This window comes from Diorhabda carinulata, chromosome 10, assembly GCF_026250575.1.
Source record: "Diorhabda carinulata isolate Delta chromosome 10, icDioCari1.1, whole genome shotgun sequence".
Taxonomy (NCBI): domain Eukaryota; kingdom Metazoa; phylum Arthropoda; class Insecta; order Coleoptera; family Chrysomelidae; genus Diorhabda; species Diorhabda carinulata.
This window is the reverse complement of record NC_079469.1, coordinates 6,791,599-6,810,544: the sequence shown is the minus strand read 5'-3', so window position 1 is coordinate 6,810,544 and position 18,946 is coordinate 6,791,599. Positions and strand designations below refer to the sequence as shown.

Sequence of the window (18,946 nt, the reverse complement as noted above, 5' to 3'; positions counted from 1 at the left end):
TAAGCTAAACTTTATTATTTTAAGTACATTCTCTCCTTGTCTATATAGTTTCTAGTAGTTCCAGGTACTATTAAAGTGTTTTCAATTGATTTAAGTTTATATTTCCAGTTTTAAACCATGATGAATTCGTTTCAAGTTGTTTTACATAATTTTAAGTTGAACTTCATTATTTTAAGTATATTCTCTCCTTTTCTATATAGTTTCTAGTAGTTCCAGGTACAAGTAAAGTGTTTTCAATTGATTTAAGATTATATTTCCAGTTTTAAACTACGATAGGTTTGTTTCAAGTTGTTTTACGTCATCTTTAATTCATATTTATCATTTTTCTTTGTTTTGAGTACATTCAATACCGCTTTATATTGTTTTGAAAAGTTTTGGTTGATTTATATATTCATCATTATAAGTACATTCAATGCTTCTTTTTATTGTTTTAAGTAGTTCCAAGATTCAAGTGTTTTCTATTGTTTTAAGTTCATATTTCCATTTTTAAATCTTGCTGTTTGTTTGTACTTATTTTACATCATTTTTATTTGATATTAACATCATTTTATTGTTTTAAGTACATTTAATCCTTGAATATACTGTTTTAAGTAGTTTTAGGTTGAATTAAGTTAATATTTCCAATTTTTAATTGCACTGAATTTATTTACAGTTGTTTTACATTATTTTTAGCCGATCTTTATTATTTTAAGTCCATTTATTGCTTCTCTAGTTCTAAACTGTTTCCAGTAATTTTTTATCGTTTTTCACTGATATTCCATTTTCAAAAATTTTACATGTTTCTTCAAATAACATATTACGAATATCACAATTTTCTATAAATCCATCAGACGTTTGTAATACGAGAAATTTTCATTTTTATCACAGTTTTTTGACGACGGTTCTTTTTATAATTTCATCTATCTATCAACAACATACTAGAACAAGGAAGTAGTATTTGCTCTATCGATTTCACAACAATATTATATTTTAGCCTAAACATAAATACATCCTAATGTAAATACTACTTTTGAAAAGATAAAATGTTTATACAGTTTGATGTATAAACAAAAACGGAACTTCCCGACGAATCGAAAGTATGTGGCAAGAATCTAACGATGATTAGTTCAAATTGAACTTTATATTTCTGGAATTGGTGACAACCTACTCGTTTTCAATGCGCTTTGTTTTCTTGTAACGTGACCTAGTTTACAAAAATAAATCAAATCGATATTGAGTCGACGTTTCGACTAACGAGCGACGCCACTATAAAATAAATTACGTAATTTCCTAGTTGATGATTGTATCTACAACACTACTTGTGGTTGTACTCTGTAACTGTTGGTGCATTAAAAATATTAAAACTCGCCGACGAATAGACGATTAAATCTTTACATTACTACCAGCAGGAAGTTTTTAGTAATTTCAAATGTTCGCTTGTTCGGATTTTATTTACCATTCCCGATCAGAGCAAAAAGAATAGACGATATGTGGATTAACTGTCGAGAACATGGACGTTCTTATTTAAAACACAAAAAAATCGTTAAAATTTATTATTAGGTTAACTAGCAGTTGATATCTTAAATTTTATTTAAAACTACCAAGAATTATCCATCGCTTTTTCTGAATAAAAAACATGTATCTGTCACATTGACAGGTATATATAATCTAGCGAAAACAACATACCAAACCGAAGACAACGTGCAGTTTGCACAATTTAACATGTCGCATCTCCGCTCAAATAGTGTCATAAGTGAAAAAACTAAACTATTGATAATAATTAGAATTTAAAATTAATTATAACTTTCTTTTTCACTTTTCGAATGATAACTCAAAAACTAACGAAGTCACTGCAACGGCAACTATTTACGTGACGGTTATATCTTCTAATTTGATAACTTTTATAAAGTGTCGCTCAGACCAATCAAAAATAAATAATTTGAGTGAAAGTCGCTTGTCACTTCAAAAAATATCCATTTATAAAAAAATTATATATGGATGGGTTGATTATACCATTCAATAACACGCCACTTATTTATTTCAATATATAGTCGCTTATATCCTTTTATGCCGAATGGTTTAAACCGTTTAATTCAATCACAATTCGCTTATACCGACCATTTATAAAATGTCACTTAGACTCTTCAATATAGAGTGTCATTTATACAAGTTGTTATACCATTTAATAAAAAGTCACTCATACCATTCAACAACATGCCACTTAAAAGGCGTTATTCATTTCAATACAGTGTCGCTTATGGTTTATACCGTTTAATTCATTTAATTCAATCACAATTCGCTTTTACCGACCATTTAAAAAATGTCACTTTAATAAAGAGTGTTACTTATACAAGTTGTTATACCATTTAATAAAAAGTCACTCATACCATTCAACAACATGCCACTTACAAGGCGCTATTTATTTCAATACAGAGTCGCTTATGGTTTATACCATTTAATTCATTTAATTCAATCACAATTCGCTTACACCGACCATTTAAAAAATGTCACTTCAATAAAGAGTGTTACTTATACAAGTTGTTATACCATTTAATAAAAAGTCACTCATACCATTCAACAACATGCCACTTACAAGGCGCTATTTATTTCAATACAGAGTCGCTTATGGTTTATACCATTTAATTCATTTAATTCAATCACAATTCGCTTATACCGACCATTTAAAAAATGTCACTTCAATAAAGAGTGTTACTTATACAAGTTGTTATACCATTTAATAAAAAGTCACTCATACCATTCAATAACATGTCGTTAGTACTGTTCAATAAAGTTTTTCTCTTACCATTTGACAAATTAAAACTTTAGTATTTCTTCAAGTTTTTACTTTTTTATATTATTCGACATATCATACATAACATAACATAACATAACATTTAATAGCCAATAAACAACCTACCGTCTAGTACGTCTTCGACAAGATTACGATTAAAGGTGTCATTTAGGTGCTAATCTTCTTCTTTGTCTTCCACTTATTGTAGGAATTGCCTTGTATTCTCCAATTTTTCCCGTCTCGATGCCATAGTCCATGATTCGGCTATCTCTTTGGATATCTGTCTGCTGATTTTCTGGTACTTGTCTTCTCATTGAATGCTTGCTTCGCCAGCCGTTCCTCCTCCATTCTGTCTACTTATACCTTCCATTCTCGTCTTCTCCTCTGTACCCATCTGACTACATTTGTTATATGGTCGCAGGCCTATCCAATGTCGGAACTGTATTTTCTGTCCCAGATAATTACTCCGGCTATTGATCTATCTTCTTCGGAGAAGTTGTTTTATCCTGCTTGGATCCGCTCTTCTTTCAACCTCATAGGTGAATATACACTTGTTTTGTATATACGCACCTTACTTGAGGTGGACAAAAACTTCCGGAGATTAAGGCAGCTTTGTTAGCTTATATGCGCGCTTCCTCGTTGATGTTTCTATTGCATGATATTATAGTAACTAGATAATTGAATCTTATAACTTGTTTCATTATTTTATCGTCTATCGCTAATTTGCAGCGTACTGTGTTTTTACTTTTTGTCATAGACTTTGTTTTGGGGATAGATATCTTTATATTGAACTCTTCTGCCATTTGATTGCATCTGGAAAGAATTCGTTGTAGATTGTCTTCGTCTTCTGCTATAAGAACAGCATCATAATCTGTGTAGCATTCAGAACACGCTGCTTCTGTCTAGGACAAGGTTGAAAAACATTAGACTTAGACAGTCACCCTGTCTAATTCAAATTCATAGTCAAATTAAATAATACTGCCAGCACCTTTATTAGTGAGTTGTCACCATACTTAATCATTTCGTTGCTAATATCGTCAGGTTCTGGAGACTTATTTCTCAATCTTGGAATCGCTGTTTGAACCACGCCCTCGCTGATTTCGAAAGTATCAGTCTCTTGTTCCAGTATACTAGGGGTATTATCTTAGTCTTGTGATCAGATTCCATATTCTTCTTTGACCCTCATAAAGATCACGCTGCAATTGGATTGAGAACTTCTTCTAATACGTCTACCCTGTTTCGTACCATAATATATCGTTGGTGTTCTTTCTCGGTTTTAGGCTTCGATATATCAGATATTTACTTCATATACACATATTTTCAAGAAATGTGTAATTTTATTAAAATTAAACATTTTATAAAGATCTATGGTATGATATAAACTTTCTTCTGAGATACCTATACGATTTAACTTATTTTATCTGTGAAAGTATTTCTCTTTGTGTTTGTACGTAATACATGATTCAATAAAAACAAATAATCTACTTATTATTTGTTTATCTTTTAGTTTTAATCAATTTAGAACAAGAATGTCTTTCGAGATAAGAAATAATCATATAAAAACAAGCGAAAAAAAAGAGCAGATGACGGGAATTCGGCCTATTATTCTCTTCAAGATTTGCGACAATAACAAAGTCCGAAAGAATCGCAAAGGTTATCAGTGCACATTTGATCTACACATATTATTATTATCAATAATAAGTTGAAAAACAAACTTTTACAGCAAAGATAGGAAACAATTTCATCATTTGCAAGAATTTGACAAAACTGAATAAATGACAGACAATTTGACGTGTAGGTTCAACAACATAGCCGTTAGCAATTGTCAAAGTCTTTATTAAGAGTCTCTATCTAAACATTAGTATATTAAACAGAGTAGAAGATGCAATTATTCTAATAATTAATTAAAAATAACGATAAAGAAATTATTTATGAAACAAATTGTATAGGATGACTTTTTTGATTTTGAATTGACTTTGAGTACTCCATACACGCTCAATTAACAGCTCAGGTCACTCTATCGAAAGTAAAGTACAAGCTTTTAAAATGTCTCAAGCTTTTGTGTAAAACTACATTTGGCAAGATTACAATTTTCAAAACCATCTCAGTGAATCAAAAAGTAACCGTTGAAAAATTGGAAATTAAGGTGGTGCTTTAGTAGCAAGTGGAAAAAATTTAGAGACTGCGCCAGTTATATTATTCAAATAAGTATTTAATTCACTATCTTACTCTAACTATTTCAACAAAACTATTAATATATAAATCCATTCAAAAATTGTACATAAAATATATGACTGCTAAATTTATATAATTTCCACACTAGTGCTATTTTCGTGAGTCTTACTTACAGATTGACACTTTTTCAACTTTTCTCCCTTCTCCTTCTTCTTCAAGTACCATACACTTTGAGGCGTGTAGGTATCTCTTGTCCAAAACTTCTAATCTATTATCTGAAAGTACCCCACTTCTGCACGACGAATAATTGTTTCCGCACCCTGAATGCCGCACCAGTCTCTTATATTCCGTAGCCAGGAATGTTGTTTACGACCTGGTCCTTTCCTTCCATCGATCTTTCTCGTTACTATGAGCTTGAGAGTTTAATATTTCGGTCCTCATTTTCAGGGACCACGTCTCCACACCATACAAAAGGATTGGCCAAATATAACATTTTATCGCCCTCAATCTAATGCTTAGGGGAACTTCTCGGCGGATTAGGAGCTTATTAAACTTTGTAAAAGGTTTTTTTGCAATTGCTATCCGAGTTTTAACTTCCTCGTCGCAATTCCATTTTTCATTTAACATAAATCCAAGGTGTTTAAATTTAGTGACTGTCTCTATGTTATTTCCATTGACAAATAATTGAGCTTGGCAGTGTTGTTGTTTGCTTATGACCATTAGTTTGGTTTTATGCGCGTTTATTATGAGGCCGTATTTGGTTCCAATTTCGTTGATAGACTTGACCACCTCTTGTAGATCTTCCACGTTATCGGCTAATATCCCAGTATCGTCGGGATACCTAATATTATTTAAGAGAGTTCCATTTACTTTAATATCTTTTCGTTAGTTTTTCAATGCCAGCTGAGAAATTCGTTCTACGTATATATTAAATAGCATTAGTGAGAGTATGCATCTCTGACGGACTCCCCTAAGTATCTGAAGGTGTTCTGTAGTTAAAGAGCCGCTAGTTCGCAGTTCCGTTGTTTGATCTGCTTACAGATTTTGTATGATCCTGAGGTTTTTATTATCAGTATCAACATCCTTTAAGATGTCAAACAGTAAGTCATGCCCAATGGAGTCAAACGCTTCTTGGTAGTCTATAAAGCAAACGAAGATGTCTTTTCTTTCATCATAACATTTTTGAATTAGTAACTGATGCCTAACCCGTTTTTAAACCCAAACTTCGTTTAACCACTAATCTCTTCGCACTTTTTAAATATTCTTTTGCGTATAATCTTCAAAAAAGTCTTAAGTTTTGACACTGGGTTTCTTCGGGAGAGTCACAACGGTGGATTTTAGCCAGTTTAAGGGAATACTGCCATCTTACCTCTATCCTCCATAATTAGTGGTAAGGTTCCAAAACAAAACTGTTTTCCTCTAATGAAAAGACATTATAGAAACCAAGTTTAAGTCTAAGAACAAACTAATTGATCATAAGTAGTTGAACGATTCGTAGTTTGCAAAAAAAATAGCATCTCTGGGATGTAATACCAAGGCCACATTCTTCTTGTTAGTCATTAATCAAATGAATAAAAAGACACTCAGTTTCCAATTTAGTTGTTTTTTTTTTCATTTACACGTTATCAGTTCATTAATTTCACCCTTTTTTTATTTCATTTATGTCACTACCATTTTTTTCTGCCGCTTCCAGAAAAATTGTTAATCATTCGATGTTCGTCCTGTATCATATATTAAATTCATCTTGTCATCATCGAATAGGTCCCCTTTGTATACTGCCGTTCCTCTTTTCACAAAGTAGACGTGTCGTATTACATTTTTTCAAAGCCATGTCATATTATTTTTAATAATGACCTCAGCTACCGAATTTCAATTTTGTTTCGGGAGGAGTTGCAAAGTCACTAATCACTCGTTTATTTCAAATGCGAGGGTAGGGCGGCTCTATAAATAATGTACTAATTAATCTACTCTTTAAAAAAATGAGAATATAATTAATTACAGAAATTAGAGACGTAAATATTACACAGCAAATAGAATGTATTTACAGGATCCTCTCAAAGATCGATAAATTGAGTTGAGGTTATGTTACGAAGATTAATTATGTGGCAAACTGCAGAATTATTATTTTCATCCTATTAGACAATTTTCCTGGAAAAACCACAAGTAAATATTTTTGGTGATGTGGAAACCTGAACAACCAGAGAAAAATATATTTAATTCTAATCCGTTGCATGCTATGTCGTAGATCCATCGAGGTTTAAGCAGCACGCTGTCAATTTATAACTTTGTACCTTTTTTTGTTCAACACATGTTCAATTAAGGACAAATTTGGAAATCTTAGGGTCAAACTAATCTATATGAGTATACATTTGAGCCTAACTAAGGTTTGAAGCGTCATGAGCTAAGAAATCATTACTTCTCGTAGGTGACATTGAACTATAAACAAAATTGAGGTTTATAGCGTTGGCTTCACCTTCTTTTGAGGAGAAATTCATACTTGAAGGGTTTGATGTTTTTTATTTGCTTAGGCTTTTTGAAACGGCCCTGTAATAGATTTTTTCCTCTACTAAGCTTGTTATGGTTTTGTGTGAAGTTATTCAACATGGATACATTGCGTTTGGTACCTTGTTCAGTTAATAAAAACAAATAGGCTGCTCTATTTAGGATCATAAACGTTAAATCGGTGTTTTCCATATCGTCGAATCCATCTATCGATCTTTCAGATGTCGGAAAGTACTTCCGGTATTGGTTGACTTGTGGTTCGACTTTTTGAACATCAAAACTTTGTATTGCGCAACAACAATGTTGAAGATGCCTAAGTTTTTTGCAATTTTACGCTGATTAGTTCACGCTATCAGAAATCTTTAACCCTGAGTTTAAAATTGATACCTATACTTTTCATGTAAAAAGCATATTAAAGATTCTTTTCAACTTTTACTGCGGAGCTCCGAATAAAGTTAATAGGGATTCGTAAAACTAAATTCTTTCTCTTTCTATTCATGAGGTGAATTAATAAACACTGTTTCTTACGTTCTTAATTTATTTACACACTATACAATACACTTAACTTGAATAATTTACTTATAAATATAACTTGAATGATTTCTGCGATTACTTTTAATAATACTACGACTATTTATTTAAAACTAAACTATCTGCCCTTACATAACTTCTTATATATCCTAAATTGAATTCTACAAACTTCTAGAACAAAATAAACACAACAAATTAATAGAAATACTGTAAATAAACCGCCTGCCATAATACATAATAAAAAGTTCTAAAAGAAAACATCAAAGGCCCGTCTGTCATTTATAAAAAGTAGAAAGGCGTCGCGCGAATTTGTCGAATTTCAAAAATTCCATTCTAGCTGGACAGAGCCGGTCTAAGTGCAAGAGATTCCTGTCAAGAAGGATTTAATATTAAACTTTTCACCTTCAAAAATTCCGTGAATTACTTTTCTTTCGATTAACATTTCTACACCGACTCATCAAGATAAATAGCACCTTCTTTTAACGATAAATTTTTAGTCCAATTTTTGACTTGGGGTGAAACAAATTTATTGGGGTCTACAATCGGGATAATCGTTCGCGAAAAGGGCAAGAAATTTTTGTTGTAGGAAATTTAATAAACTTTTATTCGATAGGAACAGTTTTTGATTTTCTTTTTTTTTATTTTCTAGTAATAGTAAACAATTTTTTAGTTCTAATATTAATTATCATGAAAATATACCAATATTTTCACCCCAAAATTATATATTTACAAATATTTTCTCGTAATTAGGGTAATTAGGGGTGGAGTGAAACAATCAGCCTTTGTATTAAATGCATCTCTATCCGAATTATCTGATAAACTGTTTTGAACGTCATCTATATTCTAAATTATCTTCTGAAAAAATCGTATTCCCGAATAAACAAAATTTTTAAGTCGTCCTCGTACATTAGGGTAACGTTTATTATTTACCATAAACAAGTTTCGCCAGGTTCCTGTAGTACTGGTACATTTTTTAACAGTTTGTATCTCAAAAGGAGTGGGATGACAGATCGATATAGCTGTACCAATGGAAAGATATCTTTTTTTTTCTCGATGCTTTTTCAACCATGGATTTATAGCTCGGTATTTTTCCTTATACCTTAGTTGGTACCTGAACTCAGAAGGCGTTAGTTATATGGCGAAGAACCACTTTAATGAATTCTACGATAAACATACTTATGGGTGTACAAATGGGATTGGTCGTTTTTTTTTTCTTTTAGGAAATACAAGAGATTGTGAGGAAAAAAATGCGTTTTAATCTGCTGTGTGAACGCGCAACACGTTTATCTGTTAAAATACGAGGTGATTAAGAATTGTGTACATTATAATAGTGAAAATTAAATAAGTAAATTATATATAAATCAAACTAAGAAAATAATGGATTACATAGTGACGTAGAAAGCTAATATGGATTTTTTTTTATTGTCATAACAACCGGAAAACAAGTTTATACAGGGTCTGCCGCATAAGAGACTTTTTTCAAATGAGCTCAATGGCTGTAAAACGGGGCTTACAATCTGTGATTGGTAGATCGAATATCATTATACGCCAAATATTTTTCTTTCTTTTTTCTTAAAAACAGTATGATCAATATCAATTTGGTCATTGTCAATGATTTCAACGTCAGTTAATGCTATGCCTGGCATTCAGTAGATTAATAGAGAAAATGGACTCTTGATCCTGCCCATAACAGGTTTTAAAGGTCCAGAGGATGTAGCCTAGACGTTGCGTTAAGTGGTAATGGCAAAATTAGGTTGTGACCTGTACAGCTTTCAATGAAAAGCGTTTCTCCTTAATCATTTTCTTGTCAACTTCACTGAGCCATAATTTAAGTAGTTCGAAGATTATACAGGCTTTCTTATTCGCACCATAGTCAATTATTTTTAGAAATATTGGCCCTTAAACTCTATACATTCTTGCTTTCGCTCAAACCAATTCTGCAAACATTTTTTCACTCTGAAGCTAATATTGTAGAAATATGGTTTGTACAGTTTTCAACAGCGTCTTGAGGTGATGAAAATCGCTGTTCGCGTATCTTTCTAACATATTTTTGCTTTCGAGTCTTGATCAAATGAGTTACTAAACCCCAGTAAAAGAATTTCTAATTAATATTCGTCGGTCGAAGAAGTTAGTTGAGCTGGAATAAATTCAACCAATAGCTTTAGCAGCATGTGAACGAGAGTTGGTTTTTATCTGTCTTAAACAACAAGAAACTGCTGCTGCTTATAAACACTAGTGTGTTAATTCCCATCCAAATATTTCAAGTATTATGTTGACACTATTGCGAAGAGTTGTGTAGGAGAAGCGTTTGTGGGACAGCTTTGCCTTTCTGTGTTAACCATATGAAAAGTTAACATATCATAGTTTCAAATCGCAATATAAGATGAAAATTGATTGAACTATTATCAGAAATTATCAAAACTGAAGATCTATTCTAAGTTAACATCAAAACTTATCAAAAACTTAAGATATATTCTAAGTTAACATCAAATGAAATCAAGTAGCTCTATTTTGAAATGCCAAGTCAAGGTACTCAAAATTTAAACACAACTGATTTGCTCCATTAAAAAAATCTGTTCACTATCGATTTAATTCTCTGGGTCGCGTTTCATTGCAAACACTCTTCGAGAAGCTTCTTAGTTTGGTGCATTAGCAATGTTTTTGTTGAAATTTAATATTTGTCAAATTGAGATCTACAACTACTTTAAAAATTATATTGTGAGAAGAAATTAGAAACTATAACGTCGAAAAAACAATGAATAGATATTGTGCAAAAGAGAAATCGTGTTAACAATTATTGACAAGAAAATAATAACAAAAACTTTATTTATTTATGGAACAACGTATACAGAATAGGTCAATAACACAATCAATTTATCACTCATGTATTTTATAGAATAATACGGAAGATGTGAATACATTTTATCAATATATATGTAATAAATGAATCTTCTTCCTTATTAAAAAAATAGAATACGAGGTCTGGCGTTTTCTTTTGCGAGAGCCTTCAGGAGCTCTGCCGTTTTTTGCTTTACCGCTTCTATCGATTCAAATCAAGCCCTTTCCAAGCGGATCTTTTTCTAACCTTTCAAGGAAATCTGAGCAGACCCGTTGACGCAAGAGCTTTTAGTCAGGAGTCAGATTTTTTGGCACTAACTTCGCACAAACTTTTGTCATGTGTAAAATTTTTCGAACCGTTTCTTTATCGGCGTTTACAGCCTCGGCAATTATCCGGATGCTCATTCGATGATCTGCACGCACAATCTGGTTCATTTTGGTCACTGTTTCCGGAGTTCAAACAGTCACAGGGCGACCTGGGCGCTGGGTGCTCCCTCGGACCTCACTAAAGCGCTTACAACATACAAAAACACGCGCACGAGATGGAGAATTATCCCCATAGGCCTCTTGAAGCAATGATAAACTATTCGTAATTCATAGGCGTATCAAAATAAGAAAATTTTTTTATGAAGGGAACACAAAGCTCTGTTCTCACAGAAATAGGATGAAAATTACGATTCTTTGAATCTAGCCACTTCTGTTAAACTTTTTTTAGCCCTTTTGTAAGCAATTTTTCCAAAAGTCTTGATTGATAACTTGCATTATCCATTACTATTACACAGTTTTCAGGAAAAAGAACTATCATTTATTCGAAACATGTCATTAAACCATCTTTAACAAAACTGTTTGAACTACCGATGTGTACTATTAACAGTCTGCGCCTTTTCCTGTTGGTGGATTTAAACCAGTAAATGAATTATTTGGAAAAGCATGTCTTCGACTTGGAACATTTTCATTTTGCCAAAATATATTTGGTGTCTCTCATTGAGCCACCTAAATAAAATACATATCTTTGGTTTCTCATTTCGTTTATAGTCCTTGGGTAAATCTGAGTCTTCTTCATACATCAATATCATTTCTTTCTAAAACTTATTTCTTCTAAAAGTTTCCATAGTGTGCTTCGACTCAGTTCATCTCGAACCGTGACAAGAACATTGTCTAAAGAAGAACTTTCCTCCGAAGTCTTTCTTTCAAATGATTTTTTATTTGAAATTTTTGTTTTCCTGGAGCTTTACGTTTTGTTTGACACCATGGCTGTTCCATTCGCTCATTAACTATGTCTTCCCCTTCAATTTTATAAATTTCCTGTAACAACCTTTCAGGAGTAAAATCCTCACTTACATGTGAACTTTATTGAATCAAGAATCACTGTTGAATGTGAGTAATCTAAATCCTCTGAATTTCTAAATTTTTCCTCTCTCTAAGTAGTAAATAAATAACGCATGAGTAAAAACAATCAATTGACAATACCAGATAATATCATCGATTTATCAACTCTATTTTCCATTTGGTGCTTGTCTTGTAAACTCAATATCCACTAGTATTGAAACATGTAGGCTTATCTTTAGATGTTGATTCAAATCATCATCCTCTTCATCCTTGAATTTAAGGAATTAAACCCGTTCTATCACCAGATCTAAATCCTCTCAATTTTTTCTTTCTCGGAGTAAAAAATAGATAACTCATGAGTAAACCATAACAATCAATTGACAACACGAGATAATATCATCGATTTATTAACCTTATTTTCCATTATCCTTAAGATACTTTAACATAGTATCCTTTGCATTTTATTAAGATAGATGTTATCTAATTCAACCGCTTTATATATCGCCTACTGAAATACTTAGTTGTTTTGAATTTGTCTTTTATATATCGTCATAAAGTCAGATTTTTAGATCCGAACCTGTCGCTTGCGAGTTATATTCTTGCACAGGTGGGCGAAGCGCTGCTTATTTTTTACGTTTTGCTTCGCAATTCCTGTGTGGGTTTTTGGATACTTAGATACCACTCATATCTCGCAAAAGAAAATTATACACACGGCAGTCGTCGTTTGTAGTTTATATATGAAACTATCGCGAAAATTGGCGGTTCTCTGCGCTTTTTTCTTAATTTGCTTTTGATATCGTTCTCGTTTTTTCGTTTGGACGCGTACTATTGTCATTAGTTTCATATGGTGCGAGAAGTACAGTTGTTACAGTAATGATTGAATTAAGCATATGTTCACGTAGGTTTTCTACCATATCGCGAGATATGTTTTTGTATGTGATTTTCTCTTGTCAGTTTTAGTGGTTACAATAAATTTTGTTGTGTTGCGATGTATTTAAATGATAAAAAATTAGTTATTATATTATATACTTGATTATCTGATGCTAATGAGTTATAAAACTAACTTTGTAAGAGTTTGTTTCTAACTTTAAAACAAACTCAAACTTTAATTATTAATCACTACTTGGAATATATCAAAATCTTGATATTGTAGACCCATTAATCTTTGTCGTATACATAAAAGTTTTTAGTTTTCCAAGAAAAAGGTTCAAATTTCAACTTTCAACAAACTTAGGCAAAATAAATTAAATTTTGAATTTACGAAAAATACTACATAACAGAAAGATTAAGTTACTCAGAAACAATATCTGTTTTTATCAATTTTTCCAATTTTTATCACATATGGTCTTGCTGATCTAGGTCTTTGCTTGCAAGCCTTACGATTCTAAAATACTGCTCATTTGTACCAAAAAATCTTAAATTTATTCTGTTTTTTCCTGTGATGATATCTACTTGACAAACTTCGACGTAATGGGCACCGTTTGTAGTGCCGGTGCTTAATCCACATAATTTTGCTTCCTTCTTGTAGAGCTAGGACTAGAAACAATTGAAATGTTCAAGACAAGCTTTCAAACTATCTTTTAAATGATCGTCCAGCCTATGGAGATGGTTTTGTTCATTTCTCTTTACCAATTTTCACCAACGGGTCATCGGCTTTCTGTCTACGTGGTCTTTCCTGGAGAGGAGCAAAACAAGACCCAGATCGGGTTGGTTTTGGCGGTGTCTTTTATGGTATTGAACTTGCAGATAAAGGTCTGAGTTACAAAAGTCTTACGAGTTTAAAATACTGTTAATTTGTATCTGAATATCATGTTTTCTTTTATTATCATTAATATCTTCATGAGAAACTTCGACGTAATGGAATTAGATTGTAGTACAGGAACTTAATCTACGTGATTTTGTTCTCTTCTTCCCGAGCTAGGACTAGAAACAATTGAAATGTTCAAGACAAGCTTTCAAACTATCTTTTAAATGATCGTCCAGCCTATGGAGATGGTTTTGTTCATTTCTCTTTACCAATTTTCACCAACGGGTCATCGGCTTTCTGTCTACGTGGTCTTTCCTGGGGAGGAGCAAAACAAGACCAAGATCGGGTTGGTTTTGGCGGTTTCATATATACGATATTGGTCTTGCAGATCTCGGTTTTGATTGGGAAAGTCTTAGGAGTTTTAAATTCTGTTAATAATAACTCATTCAATAACTCAATTTTAATCGTAATGGTATCAGTTTCTAGTACAGAATCTTACTCCACGTGGTTTTGTCTTATTTTTCCTAAATTCGAGCTAAAAACAATTGAAATGTTACAGACAGACTTTCATACTATTTTGGAAACGGTCGTCCATAGCATGTAAATGTCTTCGGTTATTTCTCTTTACCAATTTTCACCAATGAGTCATTTGTGTTTTATATGGTTTAGGTCTTGCGACTCAAGTTTTAGTTGGAGTCTAAAATTCTGTCAATTTTTATATTGATGTCTCCATGACAAACTACGACATAATAGGATCAGTCCTCACATTTGTAGAGTCTTGTTCTTGCACCACACTTGGTGTTTCTTCTCTATTATCAATCTCATCATTATACTTTTATTCTTTTTTACTCATAATCGGTTTGACGTAATCCTTATAAATTTCTACTTTGCTTCTGGCGCTCTGTTTATCTTTCTTCGTGTAGCTTGCTGATGCATGATAATACACAACATCGGTAGTTGTACTTTCTGATCAAAAATGATAATTTTCCATCTCCTATGATCTTAAAACGCAGTTTTCCACGCGGATTTTGCATATTAAACCGTTTTCGCTATATGCAATCATCATTTTCTTCTTTAGTTCACCTCATTTATCATTCCACTCACTTTGATGTTAAATAAGATTTTGTTCCGGTTCTTCAGTTGCCATGAGGAATTTTACGCTTAAATTATATTAGCCACTATGACATGTATAAATATTCAATTATATAGTATAGTCAACGTTTCCTTAGAAAGAAATGAGTATAAAACCAGTATAAAATTATAATTTTTACTAATTGCCGCAGATTATTGACACTCTAATAATTCAAAGAAATTAGTCACTGATTAAGAAGCGATTCGACTGATATCTTCGAATCAATTCAATACCATTCCTAATAAGCAATTAACAAGTTCAGAGTTACTCAAGTTTGTTTGTTCATTAAGAACTTGATTTATTAGATTCCTGATGTGTTTTCTTTTTAATTTAAAAGTTTTCTTTCTAGAAAATCAATTTTGGATTGCCTCTAATTAACACGCGGTATTTCAGGTTTCAATTGTGGGTTACGTGAATAATATAAGAAACTTTGCAGAATGTTAGTTTTTTTTTTGTAAGATTACAGATTACGTGTCCGCTATTTCACATGTCAATTTTTTTTTGTTTAAACTGGTTAATAGAAATGCACTTAGTCTATTTTTATTTACTTGATTTGATTTATAAAAATTTGTAGCCAAAATTATTTGTAACTCGAACTTTATTGTGACTATAACCTTAAAAGAATTATGTAAATAGATGGAAAAAGGAAAAGCAGAGAAATAAGAAGATTGGATTAAATAGAAAAAAATATGACGATTTGATGGGAAAATTCCATGTTTGATCGAAATCAGTCTATTTCTAGTTTCAACAAAATGTTGGCACATTACCCGAACTTTCAACCCCTATTTCGACAATTTTGTGGATTAACCAAACTGGTAAAATCATTGTACCGGGTGTCCCAATAAGAATGGCTCTCGGGCATATCTCGGGAACCGTTTATAGTACAGCTTCGGGAAAAAAAAATTATAACAAAAGTGACTTCGAGAAAAACTTGGAAATTATTTAAACAGTTGTAGGTCCACCGCCAGAGGGCGTAATTAAATACCAAAAATTATAAAATGAATAATTTACAAATTTTGCCTAATTAAGATACATTTAAAGTATTATAATCGTATTCTTAAGAGATAGGGGGAAGCGGGAACTTTATTGTGAAAAAATGCATGAAAGTCCAGTTCTACTTAACTATCTATGCAAACTTAGTCTTTTTGAAGAGAGCTCCTTTCTACCAATGTAAGAGTTATAATTTCGAAACAACCTAATAAGTAACGTATACGCTAGAGGGCGAAATTCTTGGTTATAAATTATAATCAAAGAAAAAATAAGGTTTTCTCAATCATTTTCATCATTGTTTAAAAATAAATATTTAACTTTTGAAACTCTTTAAGAATATTTCATTCATATTTTCAAGAATTTTTTTGAAAACCACTGTATATATTGTTCGTGTATTAACTGGAGACCGCAATAATAAGAATAGCTCAATTTTAAGTTCATATAGAGCATAGTACCAAGAAGAGAGAGAGAGATTCGTTAGTCTAAGTTTGGTAGGATAAGGAGGATTTTTGTAAGGAATGTGGTTTGTTTGAGTAGGCCCTGATACAGGAATAGCTCCTCTTCAGGGCTGGGGTTGTGGTGGTTTATTTTAGAAAATTTTTAAAGGTATGACCACATTGTGTCTGCTTTATGTAGACGTCGTGTGGTAAGTAGTCCTAATTCAGTCGAAATTCTGCTAGTCTCGATTCGTAACACCAAGATCCTAAGTACTTTTGATGGCCCACAAACGGATCAGTTGTTGTTGGGGGTGTTCGCCACTGACAGCGGCCTGATTACAGTCCAGAGATAGGACGTTCATGTCCGTATCGACCTTAATTTTCTTTAATAAGATAGTATCTATCATAAGTGTGTTCTTAATACATTAATTTGATAATGATTACTTGAATTTGACTAAAAAAATTGATAAATCTAGTCTAGTTTATCTAGTAACCACTAAACTGACAAAAAAATTCACTCTTCTAACTTCTTTCTTAAAACAGTCCTTCCAGGTAAAACAACAAATAAAACGAAATCAGACATGACTACGATCTGCTTTCGCCCGCCTCCTTTACCGCCTAATAAAAAATCAAACCATCCGTCAAATGCGAATAGTCGTCAAACGCGTATAAAACAAAACCACGCCCTTCTCTCTTCGACTTATCTAAGTTTTCGCGATTCATCCGACGACGACGACAATTTAAATCTCCAAGATATCGGTGGTATTAAGTTCAAAGACGCTTTAGGCGAAAAAAAGTGCCGGAAATTAACTCATACGAACTCCTTGATAAGGAAAAAGGATACGAGACCTGTTCTGATGACGAGAAGTCAGTCCGATGGGAATATCGATAAGGCCGGATTGTCTTCCACTTCTTCGGTTTCTATCAATCGGTACATGAAAGTACTAAGCGGAAGCTGGAAGAATCTACTAAATTGTAAGTTTAAATACGATTAAATATTTTAAGATGATTATAAAAAAAATTGTAATACATGGTGAGTCATAAATAAAAATCAGAAAATCGGTTTAAGTGAAGTTCTAGTATCAACTAATTAATTATAAGCGTCCAATCTGACTTTATTTTAGTTTAGCACCAATTTACTAAATAATAAATAAATTCAATCCCATGTTTCTTCATTCATAGTTTCTCGTTGATACAAGTTTATTGCGAACAAAAATCCTTACTAGGGAAACACATTCACTTTTTTTAAACCCATTTGGAACTATTGAGAGACACAACATAAAATTTAGGCGATCCCGTACCTAAATACTCTCCTATATATGATTACGCATTGACAAAAGTAGATGGTACATCTTCATAAATGCGCTAGGCACATTACCAAATGTTTCAGCATATCCTGCACATTTTCAGTGGTGTTCAAATCTGGTAATCGGAATGGTCGCGACAAATTAATGGAAGCCAGCTTCTTCGGAAAACTCCAACTACATATATTCGAATTTCACAATTTGAAACTGCGTTGTTTTGCAAAAAACAAGTAGTGTAGCTAATGATTAAAGGGCCACTCTATATATTTTGAGATGCTAGAAGAGTTACAGCTGGTGATACCACTATCGTCAAGTAGTAAGCTCTAACTGCATTTGTGTTTTTGCCATCACATTCGCCTGATTTCGCCATGGGTGATTTCAGTACATGTACATAATAGAATGGAGGAATGTGGTAATGAAATGGAACAATACCAACTGCAGATAAACATACGAAAGACGGAAATAATTGAAATATCAAACTAACCACAAGAAAGAATTGTTAATACTACAACAGAAATAGAAAAACGTTAACAAGTTAATTGACAAAGAGATAGCCAGTAAAGTAAATAAGATAATATTTGTATATGTAGTCCTATGCAGAGGATTTTTCAACAAAACAAATAATAACGGCACAATTACATGCGAATTCAAAATAGTGAGTGTAGTTTAAAAAATATGACAACAACAGTTGAAATGATTTAAGTACATAGTGATAATAAAAGATAACGCAACAGTTAAAGGGATATGGGATACCGAAACAGACAATAAGACTAGAAGAGGCAGATCCAAAAGAAAATAGAATACAGACATTGCAAACAACCTGGAAAAAAAGGAAAAATTAGCGATACAGGAAATAAATGATATAACCAAATGGAGAATAAATGTTATTGTTACAACTTATAGTAGATGATTTTGTGGATAAGTAAGTAATCGAAGATCTATCTGATCTTTACATAAATGGAATAATTCATAAATTTTTTAGAGTATTCCAATTAGTGACTTCAAGATTTTAAGTTTGGGAACGTACAGTTATGAACGTATTGATGTAGGTGGGGATTATTTCGAGTACAAATAGAATCATTTTCCTTAAATACTTGATTTTTTCTTTGGATCCCAAAATATAAATCGTCATGAGGGTGTATCAAAATTTGACATATTGCTTATGACTTATCCTGTAGGTTGTCTTTTCAC

The 18,946-nt window shown here is 32.3% G+C and overlaps 1 protein-coding gene across 3 annotated transcripts in view; it reads left to right on the top strand.

Moving 5' to 3' along the window:
- The window catches only part of LOC130899133 (caskin-1), a 142,795-nt gene that overhangs the window by 62,621 nt on the left and 61,228 nt on the right, over positions 1 to 18,946 (top strand). Inside the window, exons 1-2 of one of the 3 annotated variants that reach the window (XM_057808911.1) lie at positions 12,861 to 13,043; positions 16,995 to 17,426. The exons of the other annotated variants lie outside the window; for them this stretch is intronic. Coding sequence (XP_057664894.1) covers positions 13,019 to 13,043; positions 16,995 to 17,426 — 457 coding nt within the window. The 5' untranslated portion in view covers positions 12,861 to 13,018. Of the gene's footprint in view, positions 1 to 12,860; positions 13,044 to 16,994; positions 17,427 to 18,946 lie in introns of those variants that run through there. 3 annotated transcript variants of the gene reach the window in all.